General features: G+C 50.4%; 2 protein-coding genes across 6 annotated transcripts; both read left to right on the plus strand.

The window, feature by feature from the left end:
* The first annotated feature begins 75 nt into the window (after positions 1 to 75).
* Positions 76 to 9,961, plus strand: GPD1 (glycerol-3-phosphate dehydrogenase 1). Its single transcript, XM_046013206.1, has 8 exons — positions 76 to 3,129; positions 3,641 to 3,818; positions 4,616 to 4,756; positions 5,356 to 5,494; positions 5,724 to 5,836; positions 6,520 to 6,753; positions 6,977 to 7,083; positions 8,071 to 9,961. The coding sequence occupies exons 1-8, from the start codon at positions 3,089 to 3,091 to the stop codon at positions 8,165 to 8,167; spliced, it is 1,050 nt and encodes a 349-aa protein (XP_045869162.1). The 5' UTR covers positions 76 to 3,088; the 3' UTR covers positions 8,168 to 9,961.
* Positions 9,962 to 10,619: 658 nt separating this feature from the next.
* LOC123947177 (cytochrome c oxidase assembly protein COX14) lies at positions 10,620 to 15,421 on the plus strand. 5 transcript variants are annotated; one of them, XM_046013207.1, is made up of 3 exons: positions 10,647 to 10,765; positions 12,043 to 12,100; positions 15,013 to 15,421. In XM_046013207.1, the coding sequence occupies exons 2-3, from the start codon at positions 12,061 to 12,063 to the stop codon at positions 15,192 to 15,194; spliced, it is 222 nt and encodes a 73-aa protein (XP_045869163.1). In that variant the 5' UTR covers positions 10,647 to 10,765; positions 12,043 to 12,060; the 3' UTR covers positions 15,195 to 15,421. The 5 variants fall into 5 exon arrangements, with proteins under 5 accessions (XP_045869165.1, XP_045869163.1, XP_045869164.1 ...); XM_046013208.1 differs by lacking the exon at positions 10,647 to 10,765 and adding an exon at positions 10,772 to 10,966; XM_046013209.1 differs by lacking the exon at positions 12,043 to 12,100 and having other exon boundaries at positions 10,620 to 10,765.
* Positions 15,422 to 24,492: the final 9,071 nt, after the last annotated feature.

Here is a 24,492-nt window from a genome sequence, read left to right on the forward strand (position 1 = left end):
CTCTTTCTCTGATACCATTAGCCACGCTCATGGTGTCTCTTCATTTTACTTAAATAACTATTGAGCACCTGCTGTATGCCAGCTGTGGTGCTAAGCACTATGAATATGGTGGAAAACAAGGTTTCTACCCTGTGGACCTCCAGTTCTCACCTTCGAGCTTGTTCTGTCAGCCCAGTAGTCCAAGCAGGCCAGGTACTGTTGGGATTATTGGGCTTCCTCACTGGATCTGACTGTCCTGCCCCCAGCTCTCGGTAGGGAGGCACCACAAGACAGTGGCACTGCCATCGTCTCCCTTATCTTGAGCTCCCTGTGGCACCCGCTGGCTTGAGAGCATGGCCTCGGGGCACCTGCAGTTCCTTAGACTTGAAGATCCTGAGCCCCCTGTCGGCGAGTTCCTCGCAGGGTTCCCCTCTGTGAGGGCCTGCACAGCCGAAGACATCTGTGTGACTCTGCCTGTCAATTCTCTTAAGGTTCCACTTCCATCGCCCTGAGCGATTTCAGTTATTTCTTTTTTTTTAAAGATTTTATTTGATTGAGAGAGCACAACTAGGCAGAGCAGCAGGCAGGAAAGGGAGAAGCAGGTTCCCCACTGAGCAGGAAGCCCGAGGCAGGGCTCCATCCCAGGATCCTAGGATCATGACCTGAGCTAAAGGCAGGTGCTTAACCAACTGAGCCACCCAAGCTTCCGGAGATTTCATTTCTTAAGACCAGCATGGAAGTACCGTGTGGTTCTCATGCTACAGCAAACCTGCCCACGGCACAGTAAGGAATACCGCTCAGGACTGGCGTGTTAGCAAAAGCATGAAATTCTGCAGTTCCCATCATAATGTGCTCACTTCTCACCTGGTGGCTCATACTTGTCTCCTTGGAGCTGTTACCTAGCTTGATTCTACCCAAGAAGGGGTTTAGAATGTAGGATGAGTGCAACCACATTCCAAACTTGTAGTAAAAAAAAAAATTAACCTTTGCCTTCATGGATGGGAACACCCACGTACATACTGCCTTGCATGCAATCAAACCCACCCAGGTTACAACTTGTTCCCAACTTGGAACTTGAGTAGGGAAAAAGAATGTGTGGGGGTGATAACTTGGGAGTGGAAAAAATTGATGTCAAGGACGTTGAAATGGCATCTGTTTTTACCCAGGCTAATTACATGTGTAATGAATGGCTGATGAACCATTATTAATTTCAAGCAAATAATCTACAGTTCGCTCTTGGGAAAAGAGTGTACAGCTCCAGTAGTACAGATAACTTCTGTGATGAGCCAATTCTGAGACTACACACTATTCCTATATAAATGCACAAATTCTGGGTCTCCATACTACTGAAAATGATTTTAAGGGCAAACTGAGAGATGGGAGAGTTTAGGCAAAAAACGGGTTATTTTATGCATAAACATCCATTTTCCGGGGTTCCTACCATATGCGCCAGGGACAGAAGCATTCTTTCTCTTCCATCACCCATAATCAGTGTTCCCAGCTGGCACTTGGCACCGGTGCCTTTGTCCCAGCACCAGTGCAATAATGGAGCGGTCCGTGGGAGGCTGGCTTTGTGGCAGGTGCAGTTTCACTCCTAAGGGAAACCGTCAACTACCAACTTCATGTATGCTCCCCATGATAGGAACTCCATGGCCATGGGAGGGGAATATGGTGGGCCCCTCCTGGGCGGTCCCTGGAACTTAGAACAACCTTTTTTCTCCACAGTCTTGCCCTTGGGTCCATTTACCCTGACTCAGTGGTTGCACACAGACTCCTCTCTGGCCTAGTGCTCATTGCTGTTGCCAGCCAGCAGGGGCCCTGAGGGATGGAAATACCCACTCAGCAGTCTGCCAAGCCAGGAGGTCAGCACGTGAGCAGACAGTGGTGTCTGCCCTCTAGGCCAAGGTGCACAGACAGCAGATGTGTTAGGGGCATTTGCCCCACTCCAGATCTGCCTAGAAACCAGAGCTGCTTCTCTTTGTCAAACAGATGGCTGCGGGTGATAAAAGCGTCTCAGACTGCTCTGTGTGTTCTTTCCAACCTCTTCCCATGTCCCAAATCACACACTCCACTTAACTCTGTTACAGGATCTGAAAACACAAAGCTCCACAGAAGTTAAAGCTGCCTCAGGTCCTGCCACCCCTCCACCCCTTTCTGGCTTCTTGCAAACGAGCCACTGACTTGAGGGAGCCCCTAGTGTGGTAGCTGGGAAACCCAAGAAAGAATTGAAGGAAACTCAAAGCCTCTTGAGGACAGTGAATGCTTTAGCCGCAGTCCTTTCTCTCCTGCCCTCTTCTCTAAGCCTGAGTCTGCAAGGAAATTGTAGGCCACTTGGCATCAGAGCTTCTAACTGACCTTTCCCGCTTTCTCTTCCTAGAAGACGTTCAGGTGAGGATCCTTTGAGGTGAGGAGAGAGGCCCAAGGGTGAGTCCCTAAGATGACCTTGTCCCTAGGGGTTCCTGGGGTCTCTTATCCTTGGGCCCGGATGCCCCCAAAGCAGGCCCTTACCTCTTACTTTGTCTGATCTTTAAAAGTGAGCCCACACAGGGCCCCCTCACTCATAGCCCTGCAGCAGAGCTAGTGTGGGGCCAGTGACAGATAGTTTCTGTCACTGCTAGGGGACAAACCTGTAGAGCTTTTGGGCTCCTAGGAGGCTATGTGGGGTGACTTCTACCTTGGAAAAGAAAGCATTCCTGTATCTACTACTAGGATTGAATACGATTTATTCCAGTGCTAGGGGACAGAAGGGAACGAGGAGGGGGCAGTCACTTGCTCCTCATCTGGGCTGTTTCTTGGCAGACCTCAAAATGAGACCATTACAGGGAGGGAGGACTGGGGCCAAAGGAAGAAACTCACTAGCACCATCCGTTGGCAAACCTAAAAGGAAGAGGGGCCTGGACTCTGCCCCATTCCTGTTCCCCACCTGTCTCTACCCTTTTCTCTTTCCCTGGCTTTGCCAGAGTCCCTGTCTCCCCGGGTGCCCGCCTCCCCACCCGCCCCTGGAAGGCGGGACTTGGCTGCACCCACGTGTGGCGGAGTTATATGCTCCTAGTCGGCAGAGGAGCTGGGGAGCAGAGCACTGAGCTGAATCAGTTAGAGAAGTGGCACCATGGCCGGGAAGAAAGTCTGCATTGTAGGCTCCGGCAACTGGTAAGTGGCTCTGTCAAGCAGTACTTGGAGGAGGAGGTTCCCCCAAGAACACGGGGCTAGGGGAGAAGCAGGAGGCAGCCGGTGGGTAGGAAGTGCCCTCCAATTTCTGTTCCAGCCTTGCTATCTTCCATGCCTACCCCCACAGAGCAGATGGTGCCCAAACCTCTCGGGTCCTTGCCCGCCCGGGCAGCTGCACCTGTTTGCTACAGGAAGGGAGCTTCCAGAGTGCTCCCTGCCTGAAAAGCTGCTTGGGGTTGGGGGTTGGGGAGATCAGAAGGCTGGTCCTCTTCTCAGGCTGTGAAGTGTAGGGTAGACTGAGTCTCCTTTCTACTGCCAGGAACACACTTTCCTGGTGCTGGAGGGGGTAGGGAGGTGTCACAAGGAAATGGCAAGTAAATGATCTGGGGGACTGCTGTGCTATCCCCTCGCTGCCACCCTATGCCTCCTCCTCTGTCACTGCTCCTCCCTCATGCCCTGACTCTTCCACCTTCTGTCCTCCCCCTCCCACCAGGGGCTCAGTTATTGCCAAGATTGTGGGAGGCAATGCAGTCCAGCTGTCACACTTTGACCCACGGGTGACCATGTGGGTGTTTGAGGAAGACATCGGGGGGAGAAAGCTGACAGAGATCATCAACACGCAGCATGAGAATGTCAAGTACCTGCCAGGGCACAAGCTGCCTCCCAATGTGGTGAGCCCCAAAACCCTGCCAGGAAGGGACAGGGAAGTGGCGCAGTGTTTCCTGCTGAGAGGGGCCATTTCAGCTGCTCCTTGCACTTGGGAAGCATCTTGGGCTAGCTGCTCTCGGCACAGGACACCCCTACACACAGCCCCCAAGGAGCTCTCCCAGGCCTTTCTGGAACTGAGAACTTGAACCCACCTCCCCACCCCCATAATTTTATGGGCTCCCAAGGCAGTAAAGGGAGGGGGAGAGGACCAGGAAGTTGGTTTCCATGGCAATCAAAGACTGGGGGTCTGGGTAGCGGCTGCCTCAGGCTCTAGTCCTGTTACTTATTCACTGGGCTATTAGCTGACCTGGAGGCTGCTCCTTGGACTTAAGGTCTGGTCAAATCCATGTGGCTTGCTCCCAACCTGGAGAGGGAGATCAGGAAAGACGGGGAGGGCTCTCCCTTCCCACTTGGGGGCCCTAAGAAGCAGGGTGATGAAATCTTACTTAGCCTCTTCCTCCTGCCAAGCCTAGGCCTCCTGAGGCCTCCCTCACTGTCCCACAGCCAAGGGCCAGAAGAGTACTGAGTGGAGGTTCCCAGGAGTCCTCAAGAGCCCTGGGCAGCTGGAGCGAAAGGGAATGATGGTGAGGGGGAGGGAAGACGGTGTTTCATTCCTCCAGGTTCAGCCCTTCCAGATCCAATCCCCCAACTGCCCTTCCTTTCCCCCACCAGCCTCACTCTTTAGCTCCTAGATCTCCTAAATGGGCTTCCACAGGGGCTAGAAGTCTGTGAGGCCCATGAGCACTGGTCACCCCCACAGGTGGCTGTCCCAGATGTGGTCCAGGCTGCAGCAGATGCTGACATCCTCATCTTCGTGGTGCCTCATCAGTTCATCGGCAAGATTTGTGGTCAGCTCAAGGGCCACCTCAAGGCAAACGCCATTGGTGTATCTCTTATTAAGGTACCGGGACAACTTCCTGCAGTTGGAGGGGTGCAGCTAACTGTTGTGGGGTCAGGGTGGGGGAAGAGAGGAGAAAAGAAAATGGCAGAAGATGGCCAAGAGTTTTTTGGAGAGGGGAGGAGTTGTTTTAGGGAGGCTGAGAAATGGGTGCTGGGGGCCTCTGGGAAGGGGAGGCTAGTTGGGGAGTAGTTAAGAGATTGGTTTGGAGGCTGATGTCTTGGGGAGTTTAGGAGGCATACATGGGATGTCTGGGGGTATGAGAAGTGGGCCGGTTTGAGGAATGTGAAAGGGAAGCTGGTTTGGAGCAGTGTCTGGGATGGAAGCTGGTTTGGGGTACTTGGTGGGGGGGATGTGGATGGGGATACATTGACTTGGAGAGGTAGGTTGATTGAAGGTGTGTAGAAGGGGAATTTTCGAATGGATTCGTTTCCACATGCGATCTACCGTCCTCATAGCAAGCTTTGGCTGGGTTGGAATGGGACAGGGCTTTTGGGGAGGGACACTGATGGACAGTGGATTTGGAAGGGGCAGGATGTCTGGGTGGGAAGCCCTCCGTTGGGAATAAAGGGCACCTGGCCTGAGCTCCATCCTGTGCCCAGGGGGTAGACGAGGGCCCTCAAGGGCTGAAGCTCATCTCTGAAGTGATTGGGGAGCACCTTGGCATCCCCATGAGCGTGCTGATGGGGGCCAACATTGCCAGCGAGGTGGCTGATGAGAAGTTCTGTGAGACAACCATCGGTGAGAGCCCTATCATCACCTACATTCACAGCACAGCCTGTTACATCCCCTCCCCTCACCCTCACTGAGCCATCTTCTCCCCATTAATCAGGCAAAGGAAGGAGACCCAAGCATCAGAGGTGAGGGAGGACTGGGACATCCCCAGGGAAAGGGCTGCAGGTCCTGCTTAGGGCAGGCATGGGAAGAGTCACGAATCCCCTTTGAAAGCCTTGCCCCCTTCCCACTTTAGGCTGCAAGGACCAGACCCAAGGACAGCTTCTGAAAATGTTGATGCAGACCCCGAATTTCCGCATCACAGTGGTGCAGGAGGTGGATACGGTAGAGATCTGTGGGGCGTTAAAGGTGAGAGGGGTGCAGAGGCAGCTATGGGGTGGGCAGAAGTTCCCAAAGGAGGGCCTGGCTTAACTCTACAACGTTGCTGGGACTCCAGGCTCTCACTCTTGGGCAATTGCTCCTCTTCCCCACCAAGTCCCCCCAACACAGGAAGAACTGTAAGCAGCAAGGTCAGGATCATTCCGGCCTGCCAGTTATTCACCATCAAACATTGGGCTGCCTCCTTCCTTTCTTCCTGTAGCTTCTTGGGGGGCATCCCTATCCCTGCCTCCAGTGGGTGGTCCAGGGGGAAGAGGAGATGTCCTGGGGAAGGACCCCGGCTCATGGGAGATAAGACATCCAGGACACCCAGGCAAACTGATGGCCAGAACTCTGGATCTTGGATAGAGCTGAAGACATCAGGGATATGGAACAGAATAGTCATGGAGGGGAGGGTCAACTGGACAGGAGACTGGTTTTCAGCTCAAGTTCTCAAAGGCTTGGGGTATGGGGCAGCATTGGGGAGGCAGGAAACACGGGGCCAGGGTTACAGGAAGTGGGAAAATCAAGAGGTGGAAACAGCTGGGGAGCCCAGGCACACTATACTTCACTTATTCAGTGGCGTGTCCTGGCTGATGGAAGGAGCATGAGGCAGGTGCCGAGGGGCCTGCCGGGAGGGATCCTTTCTCACCTGTGACCTCCACTCTCCAAAGAATGTAGTGGCCGTGGGCGCTGGCTTCTGTGATGGGCTGGGCTTTGGCGACAACACCAAGGCTGCGGTGATCCGACTGGGGCTCATGGAGATGATCGCCTTTGCCAAGCTCTTCTGCAGTGGCCCTGTGTCCTGTGCCACTTTCTTGGAGAGCTGCGGTATTGCTGACCTCATCACTACCTGCTATGGAGGGCGGAACCGAAAGGTGGCGGAAGCCTTCGCCCGCACAGGAAAGGTGGGACCCTGGGAGAATGGGGGAATGGAGGGCGGCCTGACAGGTTCAGAGTGGAGGGGTTTAGCTTGAGGCATCTCTCGAGCACAAACATTAAGACTGTTGTGAATATTCCGAGCCTTTCTTTCCTCCAAGACCCCACCTCCCATCTGAGCCCCAGACTCTCCACCTCGCACGCACAACCCTCCTCTCCCATTTCCAACCACCCGTCCTATTTTGTTCACAGCCCATTGAGCAGCTGGAGAAGGAGATGCTGAATGGGCAGAAGCTTCAGGGGCCCCCGACAGCCCGGGAGATACACAGCATCCTCCAGCACAAGGGCCTTGTGGACAAGTAGGTGTCTGCCCCAGCCCCACTGGGGAAGGGGACCACAGCCAGAAGTGGTCTCACATTCATCTTCCTGACCCCTCCTCCATCTGTGAAGCGGGTGGAGAGGGAAACTTAGTTTACAAAGAGACTAGAGCTTGGAGAGAGTCTCATCTGTTCACTGTCCCCTAGCTAGTTCATAGGCTTTGTACTTACTCTAGGCTGGTGGTCTTTAACCACATTGCTTGGACCCCTCCATGTAGCCTCACTTCCTGCCCTTTCCTCCTGTCCTCTGCTATGGGGACTGGGTTCTGGGGCAGCAGGTATAAACTCAACTGACTGCCCCACCTCTCTGTCCCTCAGCCCCAGTCTAAGCCACTCCCTAGAGGCCAACCCTTCTGTACCCTGAATCCTGAGGTGTGAGGAGGACAGTCTCTGAGTCAAGGTGCTCCTTTTCAGGGAGCACAAAGACAGTGGGGGTGATGGGCTGATCAGAGCAGAGCTCTGTTGGTCTGAGAAAGAATCCTAGAATAAGAGAATATGAATCGGGTTCAGAAGATCAGCTCATGGCTGGTCAGGGGCATGCCTCCAAATAAAGCAAGCAGCCTGTGCAAGAGGATGGGAGGAAGGAAACACATTTATTGAGCCCCTTCACATGAATACATAATGCCTTCTTCACTACTCTGTTATATGGATCCCATTTTACAGTTGATGATACTGAGGCTTAGTAGAGAGGTTAAGTGGCTTGCCCAACTAGAACAAATAATTCATGCCACGGAATCATACAGGCAAGTTCAAAATGGTAGGGAACAGGGCAATCAAAAACCTACCCTAAACCCAGAACTAGGAAGTTGGAATTCTCAGTGGTTGGAAATTGAGAGCCAGAGTCTGCCGGAGCTCAAAGGTGGGAGAGTAGAGGAGTGGAGGGTTAGGAGGTGGATGGGGAGTGGGTGGGGGTAGGTGGGGTAGGGGTATGCCAGAAGGCTGAGCTGGGTCTTTCCTTCCCTATTCTAGGTTTCCTCTGTTCATGGCTGTGTACAGGATATGCTATGAGAGGCAGCCAGTGGGTGAATTCATCCACTGCTTGCAGAATCATCCAGAACATTTGTGAGCAGAGCTGGGGCCCAGGCCAGGCACCTTCTTTGCCCCAATGGAGACAGTCAACAGCTTGGGGTACCTGGCCACCAGGATTTCTGGGACGCTCCTTGGAGCAGCCTCTTCTGGAGGACAGGAGGGTGTGGGGCCCAACTATCTACCTGGGGATCCTGAACCATCAAACAGCCTACAGTCTCTTGCCACCACCTCTCACAGAAATGGAGTTGCCTTGTCCCTCTCCAGATGTGGGGCTTTCTCTTTGTCTTCTGGGAGGGGGAGACTCCAGCCCCAGTGCTGCCTGCGCGTTTGGGTGTGTGTGTTGGGGAGAAGACGAAGGGAGGGGGAGGCAAGGGCTATCCATTGCTGCCTCACACAGACCAGGAGTCCCGGCCCCAAGCCCAGTTAAGTGGCTAAAGAAGTATCTCAGCCACAAGAGGAATGAGGCAAGGGCTGCCAAGGAAGGGTCTGGGCTTTTGAGCTGACACAGGCCTCAGGGACCCCCTTGCTCTGACCTCTGCCGGGCCCCACACAGCATCAATGGATCTCAGTGTTTGTTAACAAAATACAAAGCTCTCTGCCCCCTCTTAGCTTCTCCTAGCAACATCTGCGTCCTCAGAAACCTCTGGTCATTCCTCCTCATCCCTCCCCCACCCAACCCCAAGGCTGCCCTGGCACCAGAGTTGCTGCCATGCTGGCGTCTCTGGCCCTAGGGCTTGTCATTCTCCCCAGGGACTTCCTAGTTCTTGCCAGCTCCTCCCCACCATGCATGACCTTTCCAAGATGACTCTCGCCCTCCAGGCCAGCACCCTCGGCAGAGCAGGAACCTAATCTGCTGACAGCAACACCTTTTCAGAGCAGGCTCAGATCACTCTGCTTCCCTGTGACCTTTGTATTTGCCCCACCTCCCTTCTCTGAAGCTCTAGTTGGGGTCAGTTGGGTCCCTCCTGCTTCTTCTCAAGGACATCCGTGGCTTCAGCCCTATCTTCCTCCCAGAACCTGTGCCTATTTCTCAGCTGCTCCCAGAGCAGCCAGGGCAGCTAACCAGCACCTGCATCAGGGGCCAGGGGCCAGAGAGTGGCCCAGAGCCTGCTCAGGGATTGTGAGCAGGGACGGGTAAGCAAGTCCAGCTCTCCGTTTTCACCTGAAGGCTTTCTCACAAGGTACTGACTCCATCAGCACCTCAGGAGCTGGGAAACTCAAGGAGGAAAAAATTAAAACCACCCTACCCACTGTGGTGAGGGAAGAACAGGAAGGGGAGGAGGGAATATGCTTTGAACTGGCCTTGCTCCAGGATGGGTTGGCAGCCAGGGAATGTCACAGGTCAGCAGCCTGGGCCCCTGGCTACAAATAGGCCCTGTGGGCCTGCCAGGCTCCAGCCATGTTCAGCAGATCTCAGCTTCCTATGGGGCAGCACCTGGCACACTGTGGCTCTGGCCAGCATTATGTTAACCCTTTCTTACTCCCTGCCAGATCAGGGAGGCAGGCTCCCCTCCTCAGCCCTAGCCCTTGAGGATTCACTGTCTTCCCAGTGAAGGGCACAGCTGCCTGAATCAGGCTGCGAGAGCGAAGGCCACAGCCACCCCAGATTTGGCTGGGCCCAGGTTGGGGCTCTGACTGAATCCAGAGATGCCTCCCCAAGAAGGTCAAAGTGAGAGCCGTGAGACAGCTCTTTTATTTTGGCTGCTGCTGTAACCTTGTTAGAGAGTCCCACACCTTTGCCTACTTTTGTTCACTCCACAGTTAACAATCTAAGGCCTTCCCATCAAGCCTACTACTTGTCTACTCAATAAATCGTGGTTTTTCCAGAAAGGAGTTGGGGAAGGGTGCTTCAGTGCGTGGGGGCAGCGCGAGTGCCGTGGTGTATCGCTGCGTGTTATGTTTCCATTCATGCCACAGGGAAAAATGAAGACAAGAAGGACATGTCTCCTCGATAATCCCAGCCACTCCGGGCCCCTGGCAGGGGTGCCCACACAATCCCTCTCCCCGCAAGGGGTCCCCTAATCCCCGCGGGTCCTTGCAAGCGGGGAGTTCACAATACGGTCCAGAAGCGCTACAGATGCGTCCCTCGTACCCACTCCGGGGCCGTAACCAAACCTGCCGCCTTCTTGGCCAGCCAGGCCTCGTGGTGCCAGGCCTCGCGGTGCCGGGCGGGTCTGTCCCTACCTGAGTTCGGTCGAAGCCCGCCATGCGGAAGAGGGCAGGTGCAGGCTCTAGGGGGCGCGCGGCCCACCTCCCGAGGGCTGACCCCCAGAGAATCCACCCAGCTCCCGGAGGCGTCACCGCGCCCAGGCTGGGAATTGGCTGACTCTGAGTGGGAAAGATAGACGGTCTTTTCTATGGTGATTGTGTATCCTACAAGTTCGGGAGCTGGAGCTGCAGCTGGAGTCTCCAAAGACCGGTTGTCCATGGAGAAAGACTACAACCCCCAGAATTCAACAGTCCTCTCCGAGAGGAAGACTTGTCTGAGGATGCGTAGTAAGGGTGACTGGCCCGGAAGCGCAAAGGCGGCAACGCGGGGAGCCGAGGGGTGCGCGAGCTCAGTTCTCTGTGGGCGGATTTGCGTGGGTTCGGGCGCGTGCTGACGTCTCTCGCGTCGGGAGCCGAGTCCTAAAGGGTAAGTGGGACGGGTGGGAGACAGAACCCGTAGCTTCCTGCACTGATCGCATCCCAGGAACGGGCCGCTACCCTCGCGTACATGGCCAGGCGTGCTGCGTCCGGCTGCGCTAGGAAATTGGCAGACTGCAGCGGTTAGACGCTGCCGGCCTTGACCGAGGCCGCGGCTGGACTCCAGGAAGCAGCAGCACCCAGTACCCAGGTACGCCGTTGCGAGAGCCCCGTAGGGGCTGCTCGTCCGCTGAGGCGCCTCGTTTTGGGCCGGCCTATTGTTCCATGCCCCGGCCTTCAGTGCCCTTGAGATCACCGCGTTCCCTGCTCCGCGCACCGCGAGCCGCCGTCCAGCACAGCTTCCAGCCCAACAGACCCCCGACAGCCGTAGGTTCCTGTCAGACTTGTCCTCCCACCCGGGGCCTTGGCCCTCCATCCTCCGACTTAAGTAGCTCTGACCCTTGCCTAACAGTCAGCTGCACCTTGGTGTGCGGCTCTCCCGGGCACCCGGTGCTGCCGCGTTCAGCTCCTGGAATGCTCTCCCCCTCCCTTTTCCCTACCGGTATACATCCTGTCTACCCTATTAAAGGACTGAGCCACCCCCCCGCCCCCAGCTTGCTGCTGACTTCTTGAGTCACCCCCCACCCTCCATCTTTTCTCTGAGCTCTCACGTCGCTTCTCGTCTGGTCACCGCCCATCCTTTACGTTAAATAACTGGATTTGGGGTCTGTGGCTTTTCCCCATCAGACATTAGCTACTTTGAGACAGAAGCCATTTTTCCCTCCGATTTCATAGCAGGAGTAAAAAGGTAGACAGATAAATGAGTAAATCTAAGCGGAGGTGGTTGGAACACATTTGAGGACGTGATTTCCAGGGGCACCTGGGTGGCTCAGTAGGCTGAGCATCTGCCTTTGGCCCAGGTCATGATCTTCAGGTCCTGGGATTGGGTACCCAACTGGGCTTCCTGTGAAGCGGGAAGTCTGCTTCTCCTCCACCTCTCCCCATGCTTATGCTCTCTCTGTGTCTCTGTCTTAAATGAATAAAATCTTTAAAAAAAAGAAAAAAAAAAAAAAGGAAATGATTTCCAGAGACCAACTCCGAGCCTCGAGGTACCCCCCCATGTTTGGGGGGGCAAAAAAGGAACAGAGCCAGAACTTTGCAGATTGCACTCCCCTGGAATTTTCTATACTGTACTTGCAGTTTTTCCTGTTTTTTTGAAACCTTCAGTTTAACCTCATCACTCCGTAACAGACCCAGCATTGAGCACTTTTTTTTTTTTTTTTAAAGAAAATTGATGTTGCTCAGATGAGAATGTTCTGCTACCCTCAAAAGTTTCATTTCCAAGGTAAATACTTCTACCTGGGGTTCTAATTTCACCTTTACCAGGCCATCCTGGATCTTGTTCCATCCTGCCCACCTCTTTTATCCTCTGTTTAGCCACCAGCTTCTTCTCTCAAGCATATTCAGATCTTCCTTATCAATAAGGAGGGCATACTAGAATTTCCTTGATCTTGTTGCCTTCTCAAGCTGCTGACTTATCACTTCTATTCCCTTAACCAGAAAATCACAAGAATTCTTATCTATGAGGTGAAGGGGTTATCCTTCTAATAATCTATTTCTCTCTGTTTCTGGAAAATACCTAAGTGCGTGAACTTGGGGGACAGTGGCAGGGTTTGTGGGCCTGCTGGAGCTAGAATCTGTGCTTTGTTGGGGTGCCTGGCAGGCTCAGTCGGTAGAGCATGCGACTCTTGATCTTGGGTGCTGAGTTTGAGCCACACCTTGGGTGTGGAGCCTATTTTAAAGAGTAAAAAAAGAATGTGTGCATTTACTTAATGCCTGTTCCAGTTTAGTGCCCTAAGTTGACTTCTGCCTTAGGAATGTTTACCTGTGATCTAGTCACCTGTTCCCATCCAATGATCCCACTTGACCAGTGTTCTTGGAACTTAACTTGCAGTAATGGTACCCAGTTTTCCTTCGGGTCCACAGGTGGGAAGGTTATAGCACACCACCATCAGTGGCAGTGACTTGATACAGCAGTGATTTTCAGCCAGGAAGGGAGATGTAATTGAATAAAAAAGCCCCCCAGATGTTTCTGGAATTTCCCATCTGCTCTCTTTCACTATTTTCCTTCAGATTAGCCTTCCCTTGGCTTCTCTCTCCAGTCTTATCCTCTGCTTTGGTGTCACTTGTTACCTCCTTTTGTATCTGTAGCCTAGCCTCTCTTCCAACATCTGTCCAGGTGTGCATAGCCATCTGCCTGAGAGACATCATCATATGAGTGTTGGATTGAGCGTCTTAATTTTAACATGTCCAAAACCCAGCTCACAGTCTTCTTTTCTGCCACTCACTACCACTTCTACCCCATACACGCAGTGACACACACCTGTTTCTTACTCCTATTAACAGTATCCCAATCCACAGTTTCCTGGTTTGCTGCCTTGGAGATACTTTCAGCTGTGTCCTAATCCATTCCGTTAATAAATCTTGTTCTACTTCCAATAACTGCTGCATCTGTCCTCTCCTTTTTACTGCCCTGCCTTACTTAGTTCAGGGCCTGTGGAGAGTTTTGGTTAATGTGAAAATAGAAATCTCTCATTGGATTAGAAGAGAGACGAAAGTGAAGTTCTAGACCCCAAAATTATATGTTAGTAGGTCTTCTGTCACTCTCCTAGCCAAGGTATACCATCCTTTCACTTTGTTAGCTGGTGAATGCTTCCAGCCTCCTTCCTCCAGCCGCTTGAGGAAGTGGTCCTATACCTGGTTAGCATCTGGCCAGGGCAGTGGAGGATAGGTGGAGAAGGAATAAGTGAGGAAGATGCTGAAGGTTGCAGGTCTCTTTGCTGGGAGCGTGTTTACCACCTTAGTGTCCTGCTCTGTGTGTGTGTGTTTTCTTCACGGTCTTAGAGCTTGGGTCCTTTCAAACCTCAGATAACCCAAACACAACTCCTACTCAACCTAGCATTTGGTTTTCTTCCTCTGACCTCATTTACTGTCACTTTGTATAGTCATTAAGGATTATAATTCAAGGAAGCTGTCCCTCAGCTCAACTTGGGTTCCACTCTCAAGGACTGCCTCAAAGGCAGTGTGTATGTAGCAAGTAGGACTCACTCTGAGAAGCGCTTAAGTGTCTCACCCTACTCTCAACCCAGCTAATCCAGCTGGTCTCTAAACCAGCTAATCCTGAGCTTTTCTTCTTCAAATTCTTGACTTTTAAGAAACGTATTCACACTAATTGCAGTCAGTCTTTTAATGTCAATTCCCTTAGCAGTGAGGAGGCTAAAAACACATTCATAGTTCCAAATTGAAGAGTATTTTGTTCAGGTTGCAAGAGTCCTGTGCTAAACTTTATGTTATTCCCTAGTTCAGAATATCCAGGGACCAGTTAAATGAGAAGTAATTTATCTTTTGCAAACAGTTTGCTGGGGGCTCAGTAAGTTTTGGTATTATGTTTGGAACTTAGAATTAATGCCATAAGAAGGTTAAGTATAACTGATAAAAATGTACTGTTGACATTATTTCAGGTATGCTATGACTTACACAGATGCTTGAGGGCTAACATGGGAACTTAGCCACCATGAATAAGACTGTTTTCATGGGAAAACAAATTGGTTACTTGTAGAAGGTTCCCATTTGATCCTCCCAGAGAGAGTAATTCACCGCTGATGTTTAATCCCTGACTATCCCCATTAATTCCCTACTAGCCAGAAAAACTGATGTGTGCTTATAGTCATATGTCAGTTAAGGACATTTCTGGGTGGTTCATACCAGTCCTTTATCTCCACAAACAGAGGGCCAGGTTTTACCTGTAATGTCATTCAGATGCACCTATTTCCAGCTCTGTCTGTATCTCATATGCAGACTTTATCTGTCTTTCTGAATCTTTTTTTTTAAGATTTTGTTTGTTTATTTGACAGAGAGAGAGCCAGAGAGCACAAGCGGAGGGGAATGGCAGAGGGAGGGGGAGAAGCAGACTCCCCGCCCTGAGCAGGGATCCTGATGCAGCACTCAATCCCAGGACCCTAGGATTACGACCTGAGCTGAAAGCTGAAAGACGTTTAACCGACTGAGCTGCCCAGGTGCCCCTGTCTTTCTGAATCTTAAGTGTTCCTGAACAGTATCTGCGTATGTGAGGGGCCCTTCAGAGTAAAGTACAGACAGATTAAGCAGGGTGCAAAAGGTGGGGAGTGGCCTTACATGAGAAGGGGGCTGGGCAGATGAGGCCTTACTCTTGGGTCTAAATCCAGTCTGTCTTTGTAGGGGACAACATGCCATCTGCCAAGCAGCTAGCTGACATTGGCTACAAGACCTTCTCTGCCTCCATGATGCTCCTCACTGTGTATGGGGGCTACCTCTGCAGTGCACGAGCCTACCGCTATTTCCAGCTGCGCAGTGCCCGGCGCCGGGCTGCAGAAGAACAGAAGACCTCAGGAGCCCTGTAGAACTGGGGGTTTTCCTCCTTGAGCAGAGAGGCCTGAGGCATGCTGTGGAATGATCTCGCCTGCAATCCTTTCCAAGTTGAGAGAACTAGGGCCGTAATGGTTTTCAAATCCTGCTGAGAAAAAGTGCCCCTGTTTTCTCTGGTACTGCTGGTTCGGGGAGGCAGCAGAATCACGACAGGAATGGGAGGATCAAGCACACCTACAGACATTAAATATTTTGCCATGTCTGTGTCTTGGTATTATTGTTTACTTAAATAGGGTACAGAAGGCTGAGGTAGGGCCTTGACTACCAGTTTTCTAGTCACAGACTGGATTTCCGTATTTTGAGCTCTTGGCCCCTGTGAAGTGGGGGTGTGCAGTGTTAGGAGTTGTGGTGTCAGCTCATGATCTCAGACAAAAGACTATTCCAGCATCTGTACACATCCCCTGAAAAGACTAAAGACCATAGCTCTTCTTGGTCAGTGACCATTCCTAGACAAATTACTGTGTCCAGGTAAAGGTACTCCGGCCAGCTCGTGGCCACACATGTGCCTCTCAGTTAAGGAAGGCTGGGTGTTTCTACTTCCCTATCAAAATTGCCGGGAGTGGGGGCACCTGGGTGGCTCAGTGGGTTGGGCCGCTGCCTTCGGGTTGGGTCATAATCCCAGGGTCCTGGGATCGAGCCCCATGTTGGATTCTCTGCTCAGCAGGGAGCCTGCTTCCCTTCCTCTCTCTCTCTGCCTGCCTCTCTGCCTACTTGTGATCTCTGTCAAATTAAAAAAAAAAAAAAAAATTGCGGGGAGTGGAGGAGGCATAGTTCCCAAAGGGAAGGGCTGTTGGGCAGCCTGTAGTAATGCAGTCCAGCTCCTCAGGCTCGAGTGGGCATCGTATTAGCATAGGGTTGATTTCTCCCTGTGCCACTGCACAGGAAGTCTACCTGCAGGTCTTTTTGCAAGGTTGTGCAGAGGAATTTGAAAGAAAACACAGTGCATTCAAGGTAAAACCCAACTAAGAGGAGAGCTGTTCTTGCCACTCTTCCATTGTGAGCCTTGAGGCTTGCTAGTTGAGTTCATTCTCATTCTTGGTAATCGTCAGAGATAACAATCCCCTTGGACATTTGTTATCTCTCATGCTTTCACTCCTAAACCTTTCATGTGAAAGCCCTCTACTGTTAGTAGAAACACCCAGCCTTCCTGTACCACCAGGTCTTGTTACTCCCATCCTCTCCGTGTGTTAACCAAGAATTCCACTGCTTCTGCTTTCTCACTTACACAGAAAGTAGGTAGGGTCGCCATTCTCCCAGCTCACCTGTGTACTTCCAAAAAGTGTAATATCAGTTTTTTTCCCCTCCCTTCTTCTGCCTCTCCCCTCCCCACTCCTTTTCTTTAACACCATTCCATTTCGAGATGCTCTCTTACATTCTCATTTCCTGCTTTATTTTTTTTTTAAAGATTTATTTATTTGACAGATAGAGATTACAAGTAGGCAGAGAGGCAGGCAGAGAGAGAGAGAGAGGAGGAAGCAGGCTCCCAGCCAAGCAGAGAGCCCGATGCGGGGCTCGATCCCAGGACCCTGGGATCATGACCTGAGCTGAAGGCAGAGGCTTTAACCCGCTGAGCCACCCAGGCGCCCCTCATTTCCTGCTTTAGAACTTAACAGACTTCAGGTCTTTCGATGCCTTCTGTTTTCTTCCAGTCTGTCAGCCCTTTCTTGACCTAAACTGATTTCCTGTCCAGCCTGTGCCCATAGCAGAGCCCTCAAACAGCTCCACTGCGATCTTTGCCTCCTCCCTCAATACCCTTTCCATCTGAGGCTTTCCTCCATTTGTTGTCTCTAATTCATACTCTTCTTTCTTCTCAGTATACAGACTTGCTTAAGCCCCCCCCCCCATCTAAACAAACTTCTCAAGGTTATTTAAGAAGTCTATGTGATGCTACTTCCACGGGAGGACTTGAAATTCCTTCCACCTCCTCCATTGTGTCGAAACTCCTAGTTAGCGTGGTCTCTCTCATGTCACACCCACTGGTGACTGCAGTCCTTCCCGGCTGTTCAGCCGCTGCTCTGAAGCTCTGCTTCGGCCACAGGGTTCGGGACTACTATCTTGTTTCCTCCTCTGCCTTTGACTTTTCCTTTTGATTTCCTTTGGGAATTTCTGCCCACTTTAAACACTGATGTGCTTCAAAGTTTTGTTCTTAGACCATTGCTCTCATTCTGTATGTTTTTCCTACATTATTCCAGGTACTCAATGGTTTTAACATGAAAATAGTTAAGTGCTTAGTGTTGGTATCCCAACTCGACCATTCCTGCAATATTGCAGTAGGCCAATTACATAACTCCTCAGTTTACCTCTGTCTAATGGGGATTTAAAAATAACAGTTCCTAATTTAAGAGATTAGGTTAAAGATTAAATGAGATAATTCAGATTAAGTATTTCTTTGGCATATGATAAGCATTCAGTAGATTTCAGCTATTAATGCCTGCTGCTGACTTCCAAATCTGTATCTTCCAGATTGGCCTTTTGGGCTTCAGCTATATACAGTTGCTTGACATACCTACTTGAATATCCTGTCAGCCTCTCTAACTTGGTATGTCCATGACTAACCATTCCTTCTTGTCTCCAGGACCCATTTTTATCAAGTCAGAAATACTGGGAGTTTTATCAGACTTCTATATCCTACTCCTACCCAAGTAATTATCTTTTTAATTTTTACCATTTAAACATGCACTTAATCAGTTCATTACTTATCAATTCTTGCTTATAATTTTGCAGAAGACTCTTAGAGGTCTTGATTCAATCTTGACCTCATCAGATTTATCTGCCACATTGCTATCAGAGATGTCTATTTGGAACTAACATGATTATGGCACTCTTGCTTTTGCTCTCCTCTGAAGCTCAACCATAGTGTATAGTTTAAGAATCTTTGACCTGTGGAGTCAAGTCCAGACTCCTTAGTATGGCGTATGAGGTCCTTAAGACCTGACCCATTTTATGTCCCTACATCATCCTTTTTGTTCTGGTAATATCAACTGCCTATATGCTTGCATGCTGTTTCTTGTTCCATGCCTATTTGTGCTTTCTCTCCGAATAGAATATCTTGGGTACCCATCCCCACACCCCCTTATCTTCTCTTTCCTCTTCCAATAGAGTTTCTTGGACTCTTCACCCTCCCATATGGGGTACATGTCTGTAGAAGACACTACTTTTCCTTTTAAAAAGTCTTTAAAAGCACAAGTAACTAAGACAGTTTTGAAGAGGAACAAATAAGATGCGTTAGCCCTACCAGATACCAAGACATAGTAGGACGCTTAGAGTAATCCAAATGTAGTGACATTAGTGTAGGAGTAGATGAATAGGTTCTTGGTATAGTACAGTAAGCTCAAACATCAGCATGTATGTGAGAAATTGAGTGTGATAGAGTATCTAACCCATGGGGACAACTGCCCTCTATGTTGTGAAGATGGAGATATATATCTATATATATCCATATATAATTGTAAAAGTACAAAAAAATAGATTAAAGGACACACTGAACTCACAATAGTAGTTATATTGGGGGTGAGGTGAAGTAGGGCAGAGGTAGACGGGAACTTAAATGACAACTGTTTTGTAGGGGCCTGGTTAGCCAGAGGAACTTACTTGTAAACCCCGGATATAGGGGCGGGCCAGGCCAGATAGCCATATCCAATCAGTGGGGTGTGCATATATTAACTGTGGTGAGTTGAAATCTCATTGGCCACCTGTGTGTGAGCCAGGTTCAACCACCTCTATAGAGGTTAGTCTGTGAGGTTGGAGGGTGGGAGAAGTAGGAGGAGTTAGAATAGCCGTTAGGGTAGCCTTTGGGAGCCATTAGGGTAGTCATAGGAGTGATAGCGTTGGGGTCATCGGGAGCAGCACCGCCCCAAGCCACGGCCCCACCATGAGCCACCTCGCTGCCCCGGGCAGCAGTGCCGCCACGACCGGCCTCGCCGCCCTGAGCTGCGGCATCATTCCAGGGAGCGGCCTCGTCGACTAACGGCCTCGTCCAGAGCAACCTCGCCTGGGGAACGCCCTTGTCGGAGTGGCGTCATGGGGAGCAGAGTCTGTGTCATCAGGGTTGTCGTCCTTGTCGTCATTGCCTCTGTCGTCAGGAGCAGCATCCTCGTCGTCGCTGCCTCTACGTAAGAAATGGCCCCAACCGGTCGGTTTGATTTTCAATGCTTGGCGTGAAATAAAGCTTTGCTTGATTTTTGCTTTGTGTCAGTCTTGTTCCTTTGATCACAGACCCTAACATTGGGGGCTCGTCCGGGATCAAACAACGAGAACTGAGCCAGCATCGGAATTTATGGGAAAAGCCTCCGGAGGTGTTGGGATCTTGTCTGTCTGTCTGGTTGGAGCTTCAGGGTATGGCCCACCGGGGAGAAGCTGGATGCAGCCATGCTCCCCAGGGCTGGAATGGATGCGGGGATGCCCCATCCCTCTGCTGGTAGATCAACAGGGGGTTCGAGTCCTCCTGGGCAGTGAGTGGGGGTTCAAGTCCCCCTAGATGGTCAGGGGGTTCAAGTACCCCTGGACAGTCACCAGGGGGTTCGAGTCCCCCTTGGCGGTCACCAGGGGGTTCGAGTCCCCCTAGGCGGTCACCAGGGGGTTCGAGTCCCCCTAGGCGGTCATCAGGGATTCGAGTCCACCGAGGTGGTCATCGGGGGTTTGAGTCCCCCCCCAGGCGGTCAAGGGCTTTGAGTCCCCCTAGGAAATCCCCACCGGTGGCAGGACCACTGGGCCTGCAGTTGTCTTTGACTTGTCTTTTTGTTGTCTGCTGTGTTGTTTGTTGTGTTTGGGGGAATGGGACAGGCAGAGAGTGAGGGGACTCTGACTTTCGTCTCTCTGTTCCTCATAATACTTGTGGGGCTTCTTCCTCACTCGTTTCCTGTGTTAAGGGCTATAACTGGAGTCAACTGGGGTTAGTCTAACTTGGGACAGAGACTTTAAGGAATATTCCCAAGCAGCTGCCGAAACTCCCTTTGTTTTGGGGAATTCCTTGCCTTCTCTGGCCCAACGTGGACTGCCTAGCTCCTCCCCCTTGCTGGCGGGAAAGCATGGCGTCTGAAGTGGAATGGGCCCAGGTGGAACATGAAATCTGTTAGCAAAGAGATGACTGAACTGATGGTTAATTGTCTGTCTCAGGGTTTTAATGGGTAATTGTTAAAGTAGCTTTCAGAGTCTTTGGTAACCTGAAGCTTTGAAGTTTTGCTTGGATGACAAATGGGATGAATGCTAGGGTGCTGGTTGCTGGAACTGGTTTGTGCTTTTGAAATCTGTTGGTAAACATGTTTTGTGCTTAACGGCTGTTGTAACAGTTCACAATTGGCTAAAATGTGAATGGTTTTCTCTTTGCCCACCTAGAATTGTAAATGAGATCTCTTTGACTCATAGGCTTTTCCCTGATATGCTAAGTTACTCAGGAAGTACTGCTAAATCAATGATAAACCTTGGGTTACATTTGGGTAAATGCTGTAACTACTCCAGAGGTTCTGTACATTTCCTAAAGCTTTAATGTTTTGATAAGGGTCATCATTTGATATTTAACCATATCTATTCTGAGTTTTTTGTCATTTGTAATTGTTTTAATTCTCTTGTAAGATGAATTCCGCCTTAAAGGAAATTCATATGGGAGACTTTCAGAATAAATACAGGTCTTTGATATGTTGAAATCCTGAAACTGAATTTCCAGAAGTAAAAGTTGCACTCAGACTAAACCAGAATTAGTACAGTGACTCAAGGTAAGAATGAGTCTCCAGGAGCTTTCCTAGAAAGACTTATTGAAGCCTATAAAATGTATAGCCTGATCGACCCTGAGGCACCCGAAAATCAGGGGGCAGTGAATCTTGCTTTTCCCAGTCAGTCAGCCCCAGATATAAGGAGTAAACTTCAGGAAATTGAAGGATTTGAAGGGAAGAATCTGATTGAGTTATTGGGACGAGCAGAAAAGGTGTTTAACAACAGGGATGCACAGGAGGATGAAAAACAGACAAAAGGCTGGTTAAGGTTTTGGCATTACATGAGATAGGTAGGGGGTAGTAAATGGAAGGAAAAGCCTAAGCACAGAGAAGGCAGGTGGGAAGACTTAGATTCAGATCCGTGTGCTTACTGTAAGGAAAAAGGACACCGGACCAGGGAGTGCCCCAAAAGGATGACGGCAATACTGGCCACCAGAGTAAAAATTGAAGTGGAGGGGAAATCAATTGACCTTTTTGGTGGACACGGGAGCCCAGTTTTCATCATTACTTAAACCTATAGGAAAACTATCTGGAGAGGAAGTTTGGGTACAAGGAGCTAATGGCACAGAGAGACATAAATGGACAACAGAAAGGACTTTAAATTTGGCCTTGGGAGTAGTTAAACATCGATTTTTGGTCCTCCCTAATGCCCCATATAACTTGATGGGAAGAGATCTCCTCCACAAGTTACGAGCTGGCATTCAGTTCTCAGAAGGAGACATGACTGTAACCTTGAGACAACCCACTGTACAGGTGCTTATGGCAGCAGTAGATGAATATGTCCTTTACGAGCCAGTCTCAAAACCAGAGGAGACAAAGGCAGGGAACCTTCTCCAAATCCTACAGGTCAAGTTTCCCAAGGTCTGGGCAGAAGGGAAGCTCCCTGGCTTGGCCAGGGGACAACCTCCAGTGGTGGTACAATTAAAGGCAACGGCTACGGCTGTTCACAGTCGGCAGCACCCCCTTCTCCAGGAAGCAAAGGAAGGGATCAGAAAACACATTAACCACCTCCAAGGAGACGGGATCCTAGTTCCTTGCAAATCTCCATGAAACACACCTTTGCTGCCCGTCAAAAAGGCCGAGACTGGGGAGTACGGACCTGTTCAGGACTTGTGGGAAGTTAATAAATGGGTTGAAGATATCCACCCGACAGTGTCTAACCCCTATACCCTACTCTCCTTCCTGGGCCCCAAAAGAACTGTGTATACCATCTTAGATCTCAAGGATGCATTTTTCTGCATATCTTTAGCAAGGGAATCTCAACCCCTTTTTGCTTTTGAGTGGTCTGACCCACAGGAAGGATTCCAAGGCCAGCTCACCTGGACAAGACTTCCCCAAGGATTCAATAATTCACCCACCATTTTTTTTTTTTTTTGACGAGGCCCTACATGAGGATTTGCGTGAGTACAGAATCTCCAACCCAGTAGTCACTCTGCTACAGTATGTTGATGACTTGCTGATAGCCGCTGAGGACTATGAGTCATGCTTGCAGGGGACAAGAGCTCTCTTACAGACTCTGCAGGAAAAAGGGTATCAGGTGTCAGCAAAGAAAGCACAGCTCTGTCAGCCATGCCACATATCTAGGCTTTGATCTCCATGAGGGAGTGCGTTCACTGTCTGAGTCCAGGAAACGTGATCACTGGATACCCCCGCCCCACCACGTCCTGACAAGTGAGGGAGTTTCTTGGACAGTGGGCTACTGTAGGCTGTGGATACTGCGGTTTGCGGAGACTGCCCAACCTCCCTACAAACTGGCAAAAGGTGGGGGGGCTCACTATGATAGAGTGGAGCTGAGGCAGAAGGAGCATTTCGGGAATTACAAAGAGCTGTACTGAGTGCCCCAGCATTGGCCATCCCAGATGTTACCAAGCCCTTCCACTTGTATGTGGATGAAAAAGCAGAGGTGGCCAAAGGAGTTTTGACTCAGACTCTGGGGCCTTGGCAAAGGTCAGTAGCCTGTCTTAGCAAGAAACTAGATCCAGTAGTGGCTGGGTTCCCCTCTTGCCTCTGCATAATTGCTGCCACAGCCCTCCTGGTCAAGGATGCAAGTAAATTGAATTTGGGTCAAAATCTCATCTTGACCACCACCCACGCTATTGAGGGCCTTCTCCAGATTCCACCAGACTGATGGATGACAAATGCCTGAGTGACGGGGTATCAGGCCCTCCTCCTCAATGAACCAAAAGTAACCTTCCGGCCCCTGGCAGTGCTAAATCCAGCCACGCTGCTGCCAGAGGAGCTGGCTGACCACTCACACGACTGCGGGGAGGTCCTAACCCAAGTTGCAGGAATAAGGCCAGATCTCAGAGACACTTCCCTCCCAGATGCTGAGATGACTCTGTTCACAGATGGGAGTAGCTACATAGTCAATGGAAAGAGGTATGTGGGGGCTGCAGTGGTTTCTCCTGAGCAGAAACTCTGGACAGCAGCCCTGCCACATGGAACTTTGGCACAAAAAGCAGAACTGATTGCACTCACTAAGGCACTGCAGATGGCCAAAGGTAAAACTGCCAACATCTATACGGACAGCAGGTATGCCTTTGCTACTCTCCATATACATGGGGCTATTTATAAAGAAAGGGGCCTATTAACAGCAGAAGGAAAAGGAATTAAAAACAGAGGAGAAATATTGGCTCTCATCCAGGCTCTTTGGGACCCAAAAGAGGTGGCCGTTATGCATTGCCTGGGACACCAAAAGGGGACTGATCTGATTTCAAAAGGAAACCAATTAGCAGATCAAGCCGCAAAGCAAACAGCCCGAGAAACAGTGCAAGAACTGGTTACACTCCCGGCTCCAGTCCTACCAGAAAAACCAAACTATTCAGAAGAAGATTTAAAGTATTTACAGAAATGGGTTAAATTGGACTATGAAGGGGACTGGGCTAAGACTAAAGCAGGAAAAATAATTCTTTCTTGAAGACTAGGTAAAAAGCTAGTAGACCAGATACATCAGGGTACTTATTTGGGGATATGCAAACTCAAGGAGCTTATACGCAAGCAGTTCCAGGTTTCTAAATTAGAGTGTATAGTTCAGGATGTAGTTGATAGATGTGCTCAATGCCGGGCAGTTAATGTGGGAAGACCTAAAATGGGAAGAGGGAAAAGAGAAAGATGTAAGGAACCAGGAATTTATTGGGAAATAGATTTTACAGAAATGAAACCTGGAAAATATGGGCACAAGTACATGTTAGTTTTTGTAGATACCTTTTCAGGCTGGGTAGAGGCTTTTCCCGCCAGCATGAGACGGCAGGAGTGGTAGCCAAAAAGCTACTAGAAGAAATAATTCCTAGGTTTGGGCTGCCTCTCGCGATCGGGTCAGACAATGGCCCTGCATTTGTGAGTTCAGTCTCACAGGCATTGGCCAAGGCTGTGGGCACTAATTGGAAACTACATTGTACCTACCAGCCCCAGAGTTCTGGGCAAGTAGAGAGAATGAACCGGACTCTTAAAGAGACCTTGACAAAACTAATTCTGGAGACTAGTGGTGGATGGGTGCATCTCCTTCCTTTCGCCCTCTTCAGGGCATGATGTACACCCTATTTAAACAAGGTGACCCCATTTGAAA

The sequence above is a fragment of the Meles meles genome, chromosome 7 (genome assembly GCF_922984935.1).
Source record: "Meles meles chromosome 7, mMelMel3.1 paternal haplotype, whole genome shotgun sequence".
NCBI classification, from domain to species: domain Eukaryota; kingdom Metazoa; phylum Chordata; class Mammalia; order Carnivora; family Mustelidae; genus Meles; species Meles meles.